This window comes from Gymnodraco acuticeps, unplaced genomic scaffold (genome assembly GCF_902827175.1).
Source record: "Gymnodraco acuticeps unplaced genomic scaffold, fGymAcu1.1, whole genome shotgun sequence".
Classification (NCBI taxonomy): Eukaryota; Metazoa; Chordata; class Actinopteri; order Perciformes; family Bathydraconidae; genus Gymnodraco; species Gymnodraco acuticeps.
Window position 1 is genome coordinate 10001 of NW_022990442.1, and position 11166 is coordinate 21166.

At 46.5% G+C, this 11166-nt stretch overlaps 1 protein-coding gene across 1 annotated transcript in view; it reads left to right on the forward strand.

The window, feature by feature from the left end:
- LOC117552313 (sodium channel protein type 4 subunit alpha-like) overlaps positions 1–10785 on the forward strand; it is a gene marked incomplete at its 5' end in the record, with an annotated part of 18358 nt that extends 7573 nt beyond the window's left edge. Inside the window, 5 exon segments of the mRNA XM_034225672.1 lie at positions 1–71; positions 342–942; positions 2145–2289; positions 8240–8299; positions 8460–10785. The exon segment at positions 1–71 is cut by the window's left edge and continues 200 nt beyond it. Coding sequence (XP_034081563.1) covers positions 1–71; positions 342–942; positions 2145–2289; positions 8240–8299; positions 8460–8564 — 982 coding nt within the window.
- Between the last annotated feature and the right edge of the window lie 381 nt (positions 10786–11166).

The window sequence follows — 11166 nt, forward strand, 5'->3', positions numbered from 1 at the left end:
GCTCAGAAAATACTATTTCACCAACGCCCTCAACGTGCTGGACTTCCTGGTGCTGATTATGTCCATCCCAGGTGAGTCTCACTCTGTCTCACTCCATGTCTCACTCCATGTCTCTCACTGTGTCTCACTCTCTGTGTCTCACTCTGTGTCTCACTCTCTCTGTCTCACTCCATGTCTCTTTCTGTGTCTCACTCTCTGTGTCTCACTCTGTGTCTCACTCTCTCTGTCTCACTCCATGTATCACGCTCTATGTCTCACTATTTCTGTCTCACTCCATGTCTCTCTCTGTGTCTCACTCTCTCTGTCTCATTCCATGTCTCTCTCTGTGTCTCACTCTTCAGGTCTTTTTGCGGACATTTGGACATTGTATTTCTTCTCTCCCTCGATTATCTTCATGCTGCGAGTGACTCGTGTTTTCCGTGTCCTCTGCTGGGATCCGAGTATCAGGAAGCTGCTTTTGTCCTTCATGATGTCACTTCCTGCCCTGTTGAACCTCGGCCTCCTTTTCCTCCTCCTCATCTTCACGTCATCCATCTTCGGCATGTTGAGCTTCCCCTTCGTGAGGAAGCAGGGGATGATGGACGACATGTTTAACTTTGAGACGTTTGGCAGCAGCCTGATCTGTGTGTTGATGATCTCCTCTTCTGCTTCGTGGGGGGGTATGCTGGGTCCCTTAATGAAGACTTCACCTGACTGTGACCCCGACACCCTGAACCCGGGATCCTTCATCCGAGGAGACTGCGGCTCCCCAGCCCTCGCCATCGTCTTCTTCATCGTAAACATCTACCTGGGCTACCTGCTGGTGGTCAACATGTACATCGCCGTCATCCTAGAGGTCTTCGGCCCCGAGGAGAACCAGACGCTGAGCGACCAACACCTCCTGAACTTCTGCAAAACCTGGAGGAAGTTCGACCCAGAGAGCTCGCAGTTCATTAAGTACAGGTGAGTCTAAGTTTACAGTACAGGTGAGTCTAAGCTAACAGTACAGGTGAGTCTAAGCTAACAGTACAGGTGAGTCTAAGTTTACAGTACAGGTGAGTCTAAGTGTACAGTACAGGTGAGTCTAAGTGTACAGTACAGGTGAGTCTAAGCTAACAGTACAGGTGAGACTAAGCTAACAGTACAGGTGAGTCTAAGTTTACAGTACAGGTGAGTCTAAGCTAACAGTACAGGTGAGTCTAAGTTTACAGTACAGGTGAGTCTAAGTTTACAGTACAGGTGAGTCTAAGTTTACAGTACAGGTGAGTCTAAGTTTACAGTACAGGTGAGTCTAAGCTTACAGTACAGGTGAGTCTAAGTTTACAGTACAGGTGAGTCTAAGTTTACAGTACAGGTGAGTCTAAGTTTACAGTACAGGTGAGTCTAAGCTAACAGTACAGGTGAGTCTAAGCTAACAGTACAGGTGAGTCTAAGTTTACAGTACAGGTGAGTCTAAGTTTACAGTACAGGTGAGTCTAAGTGTACAGTACAGGTGAGTCTAAGTTTACAGTACAGGTGAGTCTAAGCTAACAGTACAGGTGAGTCTAAGCTAACAGTACAGGTGAGTCTAAGTTTACAGTACAGGTGAGTCTAAGTGTACAGTACAGGTGAGTCTAAGTTTACAGTACAGGTGAGTCTAAGTTTACAGTACAGGTGAGTCTAAGTTTACAGTACAGGTGAGTCTAAGTTTACCGTACAGGTGAGTCTAAGTTTACAGTACAGGTGAGTCTAAGTTTACAGTACAGGTGAGTCTAAGTGTACAGTACAGGTGAGTCTAAGTTTACAGTATAGGTGAGTCTAAGTTTACAGTACAGTTGAGTCTAAGTTTACAGTATAGGTGAATCTAAGTGTACAGTACAGGTGAGTCTAAGTTTACAGTACAGGTGAGTCTAAGTTTACAGTACAGGTGAGTCTAAGTTTACAGTACAGGTGAGTCTTTATAATAATAATATATCAATCAATCACACATGTATTAATTTGCGTTGTTGGAGGAGCTCGGGACGTTTTTTATTTATTCCTCTCTTCAGTGCGTATGAAGCCTTTGAATGTTGGTAGAGAGCAATGTGACATATAATGCATTTTACTTTAAATAAATATTATTTGATTTGAAGTATCAATCAAATCAATCAAGTGTCTCTAAACTAATATCACCTGTCTCTCCGCAGCGAGCTGTCAGATCTCTGCGACGCTCTGCAGGATCCTCTCAGGATTCCCAAACCAAACAGCCTCCGACTGACGAGCATGGACCTTCCTCTGCAGGCTGGAGACCAGATGCTCTGCCAGGACGTCCTGCTGGCCCTCGCTGCACAGGTAACACTTTTATTATTATGAGGGTCTGAGACCAGATGCACTGCCAGGACGTCCTGCTGGCCCTCGCAGGTAACACTGTTATTCTTATGAGGGTCTGAGACCAGATGCACTGCCAGGACGTCCTGCTGGCCCTCACTGGTAACACTGTTATTCTTATGAGGGTCTGAGACCAGATGCACTGCCAGGACGTCCTGCTGGCCCTCGCTGGTAACACTGTTGTTATTATTATGACCCCCCCCCCGGAGAAAGACCAACCACTACCGGTTATTAGGGTCTGAGACCAGAGGTCAGCGAAGCGAGCGACAATCCTGCCGAACACATACAAAACAGGGAATTCATTTTGAATGCAAATTTGACCCCCTGAACATATATGAAAACTCGGTGTGAAAGTTAACGTGTGAAATGGTTTCCAGAACTTTGCGTAAAAAAAAAAGCGTAAACCATGCCCACTTCCATTTTTAACATAAACTCCCCCCACTTTCACGTAAAGTAACGAAAATCACTACTTATATCTAGGGTGCGGAGACGAACCAAGAAGCCTTTTGGAGGTGTATTAAAAAACGTACAGGAAGTCGGCCATTTTGAATTTTGCTTTTGAAAAACGCGATTTATCCGTACTTGAGAGATATCCTACCAGGGATTTTATCCGATCGACTCCAAATTCACCACGCTGTGTTGTCTTGATGTGGCGCCTATTTTCACGTTCGCTCGATGCTAGACGATCCCTCACCATGGAATATGATGATCATAACTCCAACTGACATGCTCAGAACGCTACAAACATCACACTATCATTAAAACTGCTGCCCTGAACAGCTCTACGTGAAATGTGGCGTTACCATGGCACGTTGTCGCTGTAACTCCAATGACACAGTCCGATCGTCCCCCAAACTTCACTTGTATATCACTGGTCCATGCCTCAACAGCTCTACGCCAAATCTGATCTCACCTATGCCATTTCCATGGAAATGCATCCCTCCCAAAAAACACGATGTTGTCATAGCTCAAAGGAAAATCATCCAAACGGCACCAGAATTCAGATAATGGTGAATGATCCGGCTTTGAACAGCTCTATGTCAATTATGGTGTGTCATCATATGCCGTTGCCATGGGAACACAATGCTCCCCATAAAACACGATGTTGTCATAGCTCAAAGTAAATCGTCCAACTTGCCCTGGACTTAAGATGACGGTTAATGGTCCGACCCTCAACACCTCAATATGACAATAGTGAGTTTTCCTCAAAAGCTGTTGCCATGGCAACGCACCCCTCGCCTTAAAACACGATATTGCTATAACTCCTATGAAAATGGTCAAAACTGTTCAAACTTCACATGTGTGCTAACGGTCCAGCCCTAAAGACAGCTACATATCAGTTTTGAGATTTCGTCAAATCCTGTTGCCATGGCAACATAATGCTGGCCATCAAACACGATGTTGTCATTACTCATGTGAACATGCTCCAAACGGCACACAACTTCACATGTTTGTGAGGGAAGCATCTGCGTGACGTTGACGTGCGGACAACAGCGGACCTGCACAGAGCATCGTAGACGCCCTCATCGCTGCTCGCAGCTTTAATTATTAGTATTACATTACATTGCATTTAGCTGACGCTTTTATCCAAAGCGACTTACAATAAGTGCGTTCGACCAACAAAATACAACCTTGAAGAAAACAGAATCATAAAGTACATCAGGTTTGATAGAGCAAAAACATTTAAAGTGCTACTCAACTGGCTTTAGATAAGCCAGCCCTTTATTAGTATATAAGTGCTTTGTTAATAGTTCTATCGCTCGAAGTGGAGTCGAAAGAGATGAGTTTTCAGTCTGCGCCGGAAGGTGTGTAAGCTATCTGCTGTCCTGATGTCAATGGGGAGCTCATTCCACCATTTTGGAGCCAGGATAGCAAGCCCACGTGTTTTTGCTGATGGGAACTTGGGTCCCCTTCGCAGCGAGGGTGCAGCGAGCCGTTTGGTTGATGCAGAGCGGAGTGCACGTGCTGGGGTGTACGGTTTAACCATGTCCTGGATGTAGGAAGGGCCAGATCCATTCACAGCATGGTAAGCAAGTACCATTGTCTTGAGGTGGATTCTAGCAGTTACCGGAAGCCAGTGAAGGGAGCGGAGGAGCGGAGTGGGAACATTTAGGAAGGTTGAAGACCAGGCGAGCAGCTGCATTCTGGATGAGCTGCAGAGGTTGGATGGCACATGCAGGTAGACCAGCCAGGAGGGAGTTGCAGTAGTCTAGGCGTGAGATGACGAGAGCCTGGACCAGAACCTGCGTCGCTTTCTGGGTCAGCTGGGGACGCATCCTCCTGATGTTGTAAAGCGTGTATCTGCAGCAGCGGGTAGTAGCAGTGATGTTTGCAGTGAAGGACAGGTTGTTATCTAGGGTCACAACCAGATTCCTTGCAGTCTGAGTCGGGGAAACAACAGAGGTGCCAATGTTGATTGTTAGGTCAAGAGTGGGACAATCTTTTCCCGGGAGGAAGAGCAGCTCAGTCTTGTCAAGGTTGAGCTTGAGGTGATGATCAGACATCCACTGAGAGATGTCAGCTAGACAAGCAGAGATGCGTGTGACGACCTGGGTCTCTGAGCGGGGGAAGGACAGAATTAATTGGGTGTCGTCAGCGTAGCAGTGGTATGAAAAACCATGCGGGCTAATGACTGATCCGAGCGAGTTTGTGTACAAGGAGAAGAGGAGGGGACCAAGAACAGAGCCCTGAGGGACCCCTGTAGTTAATTGACAAGGGTCGGACTCGGACCCTCTCCAAGTAACCCTGTAGGTGCGGTCTTTCAGGTATGAGGTGAGGAGGGAGAGTGCAGAGCCTAAAACTCCAAGTTTTTGGAGAGTGCGAAGGAGGATCTGATGATTCACCGTGTCGAATGCAGCAGACAGGTCCAAAAGGATGATTACAGAGGAGAGGGAGGCTGCTTTAGCAGTGTGCAGTTCCTCAGTGACAGCAAGGAGGGCAGTTTCTGTGGAGTAACCTGCCTTGAAACCAGACTGGTGCGGATCCAGAAGGTTGTTCTGATGGAGATAGCAGGAGAGTTGTTTAAAGACAGCGCGTTCAAGTGTTTTAGACAGGAACGGGAGGAGAGAGACAGGCCTGTAGTTTATAACATCAGACGGGTTGAGAGTGGGTTTCTTTAGGAGAGGGTTTACTCTTGCCTCCTTGAGACTGTTTGGAAAGTGACCAGAAGTTAGAGAAGTGTTGATGAAATGGGTGAGAAACGGTAGAATATCAGGAGCGGTAGTCTGAAGGAGGTTTGAAGGGATAGGGTCCAGAGGACAGGTGGTAGGGCGGGCAGAGGTAATGAGGGTAAGAACCTCACTTGGAGAGAGAGGGGAAAAGGAGGTCAGTGTGTTGGTGGAAGGAGGGTCTGGTGACCCAGCGGTGAGTAGAGGTGAGTCAGAAAAAGAAGAGCGAATATCATCAACCTTTTTTTCAAAGTGGTTAACAAAGTCGCTTGACAGAAGGGTGGAGGGGGAAGGGGCTTTGGGGGGGGGGTCCAGGAGGGGGAAGGGGCTTTGGGGGGATCCAGGAGGGAGGAGAAGATGGAAAATAGTTTTTTGGGATTGGAATAGGAAGATTGAATCTTATCTTGAAAGAAAGTGCTTTTTGCCTGAGAGATGGAAGCAGAGAAAGAGGAGAGGAGAGCCTGATAGGTTAGGAGGTCGTCACAGTGTTTGGATTTCCACCATTTCCGCTCTGCTGCCCGAAGGACGGTTCTATTAGCACGCAGTGCATCATTTAGCCAGGGAGCAGGAGGGGACTGACGAGCCTGCCGAGATGTGAGAGGACAGAGAGAGTCTAGAGAGGATGAGAGAGTAGAGAGGAGAGTTTCTGCAGCAGAGTTTGGAGGCAGGAGATGGAACGAATCAGAGGAAGGGAGGGCTGAGAGCACCGATGAGGCAAAGGTAGAGGGGGAGAGGGAACGAAGGAACGAAGGTTACGGCGGACAGGTGCAGGATGAGAAGAGATTAGTTTGTTATGTTTGGAAAGGGGTAGAGAGAATGAAATGAAGAAGTGATCGGATGTGTGGAGCGGGTTTACAGAGAGGTTAGAAGTAGAGCAGTTCCTTGAGAATATGAGATCAAGGACATTGCCAGCTTTATGAGTTGGTGGGGACGGAGACAGTGAGAAAGCAAAGGCGGTTAACAGAGATGTTAGTTCGTCTATCTTCCCCGTCTGGAGGTTGAAGTCTCCGAGAAGTACAGCGGGAGGACCAGTTTCAGGGATGTGTGAGAGGAGATGGTCTAATTCCTCCAAGAAGTCCCCCAAGGCGCCTGGTGGACGGTAGAGAACAACAATGGTTCATTGTATAGGATGGGTTACTGTGACGGCATGGAATTCAAAGGTGGAAGGAGTGAAGTTAGGTAGCTTGAAGAGGGAAAAGCTCCATTTGGGAGAGAGCAGGAGACCAGTGCCACCTCCTCTGCCAGTGGGTCTGGGTGTATGGGAGAAGGAATATGCTGTGGAGAGAGCTGCTGGGGTGGATGTGTTGAATGGAGTAATCCACGTCTCAGTGAGAGCAAAGAAATCCAGAGACTGCAGGGAGGCGTAGCCAGAGATGAAGTCAGCCTTAGGAACAGCTGACTGGCAGTTCCACAGGCCGCCTGAAACTAGATATTGGATCTCAGTGGAGCATGTGGGATAGACGAGAGCCGGCCGGTTATATCGATTACGAGATACACGGGGCCAGTGATAATTGCGAGAAGACACATAAACAGGAATGGAGAAAATACACATGATTATAGCATGAGGGGCTAAACAACCAAATAAAATAAAACACCAGCGATACCTTAGCTCAATCAAAGTAGGATTAGCCTCCTCTTTTCCCCCCTCGTGACTCCCGCAGGATTCCAATGTCTTTGTCAGTCTTACTCCCGCAGGACTCCAATGTCTTTGTCAGTCTTAGCCTGTCTGACGCTCCAGGAAAGTGCTACCTAAAATGGACACCTGATTGCTGAGTTCTCACAGCTGTGGGGCAACGTCCCTTTAATTAGTTAACTCTCTGCAGCTGGTGGCCCTCAAAAGGAAATCTAGACTGGCTTCCTCCTGAGTTGCTATTGTGTCTTTTCAGTGGCCCAATGGTTTTACAATTACAATAAACCCTAAGTTATAAAGTTATGAGTTTTAACCCTTAATACAGTTACACCTACTCAATAAAGCTCTTAGTATTCTACAAATGTTTAAATCAAAGTTAACCCTAGCAGTCAGTTAGTTCAGTTTTAAGGTTTCAGTCAAATGACTTGTCCCAAGTTTCTGCCTGACAGATACTGTAGCGGTTTTGAGATTTAAAATCACAATTTCAGTCAGATCAACTACAGAGCATTGATACAGAGTACACACACTGAAACAGAGAAGTCTAAGGACAGAATGTTACTCACACAATTCTAGAAGTCTCCAATTGCTTTCCTGTCAAAATCGAGTTGCACATTGTTATTTATTCATATTACCGTATTGACCCGAATTTAAGACGACCCCTCTTTTTCAAGATTCATTTTCTGAAAATACCTGAATTAATGCTTTTCTCTGACTGTTTACATTTTCATGGCATTTTTAACATTACACTCAGTAACACCATATTTATTTGCTGCTCGACAGTTGTTTGATGACTTCGTTGATCACCAGTATCTTAAAATTGGCATCATAACTTGGCCTCTCTTGATTATTAACTCGCTTACTTTTGATCTACTTTGTTGGAGGTGGTGTCTGTGTCTCTCCATCTCTTTCTCTCCTGTTGTTCTGTTACTTTAAGACGGTGTCTCGCTGGGGGAACACTCGTTTGGCGCCATCTGGTGTTGTGACTTTGAAATTACTTCGAAAAGTCTAGACCCCGAATATAAGACGACCCTCTTCTTCAGATTTGTTTCTAGGAAAAAAGACCTGTCTTATATTCGGGTCGATACGGTACATGTTATTACTTTCTCCCTGTGTTCAGGTGTGCACTGAGTCCAAATGCTCTCTCCGAGCCCGACTGGAGGAAAAGTTTCCCTCGAAGGTTTGAAATCTTTTTTATTGTTCAGAATGTATTCCATTATATAATTAATCACATTTATTTGTATTATTCATTCTATAGTTATCTGCATTTTTACTAATACTGTTTATTATTAGTATTATTTTTATCTATATCATCAAAGCTACTTTAATTTAAATCACAGGTGTCCTGTGGACCAATCAGCAGCACCCTGCAGAGGAAACAGGAAGAGGTGGCGGCGGCTGTGATACAGAGAGCGTTCAGGAAACACGCCGCCGCAAAACCCTGAAGACTCCAGCTCCAGGACCCTGAAGACTCCAGCTCCAGGACCCTGAAGACTCCAGCTCCCAAACCCTAAAGACTCCAGCTCCCAGACCCTAAAGACTCCAGCTCCCAGACACTGAAGACTCCAGCTCCCAGACACTAAAGACTCCAGCTCCCAGACCCTAAAGACTCCAGCTCCAGACCCTAAAGACTCCAGCTCCCAGACCCTAAAGACTCCACCTCCCAGACCCTAAAGACTCCACCTCCAGACCCTAAAGACTCCAGCTCCCAGACCCTAAAGACTCCAGCTCCCAGACCCTAAAGACTCCAGCTCCGAGACCCTAAAGAATCCAGCTCCCAGACCCAAAATAATCCAGCTCGCAGACCCTAAAGACTCCAGCTCCCAGACCCTAAAGACTCCAGCCCCAGACCCTAAAGACTCCAGCTCCCAGACCCTAAAGACTCCAGCTCCCAGACACTAAAGACTCCAGCTCGCAGACCCTAAAGACTCCAGCTCCCAGACCCTAAAGACTCCAGCTCCAGACCCTAAAGACTCCAGCTCCAGACCCTAAAGACTCCAGCTCCCAGACCCTAAAGACTCCACCTCCAGACCCTAAAGACTCCAGCTCCCAGACCCTAAAGACTCCAGCTCCCAGACCCTAAAGAATCCAGCTCCCAGACCCAAAATAATCCAGCTCGCAGACCCTAAAGACTCCAGCTCCCAGACCCTAAAGACTCCAGCTCCCAGACCCTAAAGACTCCAGCTCCCAGACCTTAAAGTTTCCAGCTCCCAGACCCTAACGACTCCAGCTCCCAGACCATAAAGACTTCAGCTCCCAGACCCTAAAGACTCCAGCTCGCAGACCCCTAAAGACTCCAACTCCCAGACCCCAAAGACTCCAGCTCCAGGACCCTAAAGACTCCAGCTCCCAGACCCTAAAGACTCCAGCTCCAAGACCCTAAAGACTCCAGCTCCCAGACCTTAAAGTTTCCAGCTCCCAGACCCTAACGACTCCAGCTCCCAGACCATAAAGACTTCAGCTCCCAGACCCTAAAGACTCCAGCTCGCAGACCCCTAAAGACTCCAACTCCCAGACCCCAAAGACTCCAGCTCCAGGACCCTAAAGACTCCAGCTCCCAGACCATAAAGACTTCAGCTCCCAGACCCTAAAGACTCCAGCTCGCAGACCCCTAAAGACTCCAACTCCCAGACCCCAAAGACTCCAGCTCCAGACCCTAAAGACTCCACCTCCCAGACCCTAAAGACTCCAGCTCCAAGACCCTAAAGACTCCAGCTCCCAGACCCTAAAGACTCCAGCTCCCTGACCCTAAAGACTTCAGGTCCCAGACCCTAAAGACTCCAGGTCCCATACCCTAAAGACTCCAGCTCCCAGACCCTAAAGACTCCAGCTCCCAGACCCTAAATATTCCAGCTCCAGACCCTAAAGACTCCAGTTTCCAGACCCTAAAGACTCCAGCTCCCAGACCCTAAAGACTCCAGCTCGAGGACCCTAAAGACTCCAGCTCCAGACCCTAAAGACTCCAGCTCCCTGACCCTGAAGACTCCAGCTCCCAGAAGCCCCGGCAGCTCTGCATCTTCTTCACAGAGCTCCATATATAGCGTTAGAACTATTAACGAAGCACTTTTATACTAATAAAGGGCTGGCTTATCTAAAGCCAGTTGAGTAGCACTTGAAATGTTTGGCTCTATGAAACCTGATGTACTTATATGATTCTGTTTTCTTCAAGGTTGTGTCTTCCTGGTCGAATGTACTTATTGTAAGTCGCTTTGGATAAAAGCGTCAGCTAAATGCAATGTAATATATAGAGCTCACTGACGGAGGCATCACTCCGTCCCAAACCTGCAGAATAAAACATCTTCACAGATCCAACAGGAACAAAGACTTAGATGTAATATCTTACTTTACTCTGAAATATTGTGACTTTACTCTAACTTTACTAACATTAGCATTCAACATAAAGTGACAGCATGGGAATAACATTACTACTAAAGTCATAATGAATTAAAAACATTACTACTAAAGTCATAATGCATTAAAAACATGAACGTTTTAAAGTGTGGCCGACAAGAAGTGGATTTTTGTTTGTGTTGATTTTTACCTTGAAACACAAAAAAATACTTTAACACCTTTTTCTATATTTTCTATATCCGTTGTTTTTTACTGTTTAAAACTTGTTCATTTTTGTGTAAAACTTAACAAACTAAATAAAAGCATCTGAAAGAGTTCCATGTTTATTTACCAGCTTGGGAATGATCACTAGTAACTATTGTTATTATTATTATGATTATTAGTGTTATTATTGTTTGTATTTGTGGGGGAAACTTCTGAAGCAATTGAAAACAGGACTCAGAGAGACACGATGGAGAGCTGGAGCTTTGATGGCAAACACTGACGGTTTGTTTGGAGCTTCGGTCACGGGCCACAGTCTGACCACACGGTAGAGATGCCACAATCAATTCTGAAGAGCCCTCCTGTAGCTCCAGGTTTGAACTAGTTCACAGTGTAATAATCAACATTCTTCAATACGACGAAACAGCTGAGGAAACTGAATCACATTTGTTGTCGCTTATAGCTCGGGGTCATCTACACCCCGAGAAGGAAGTG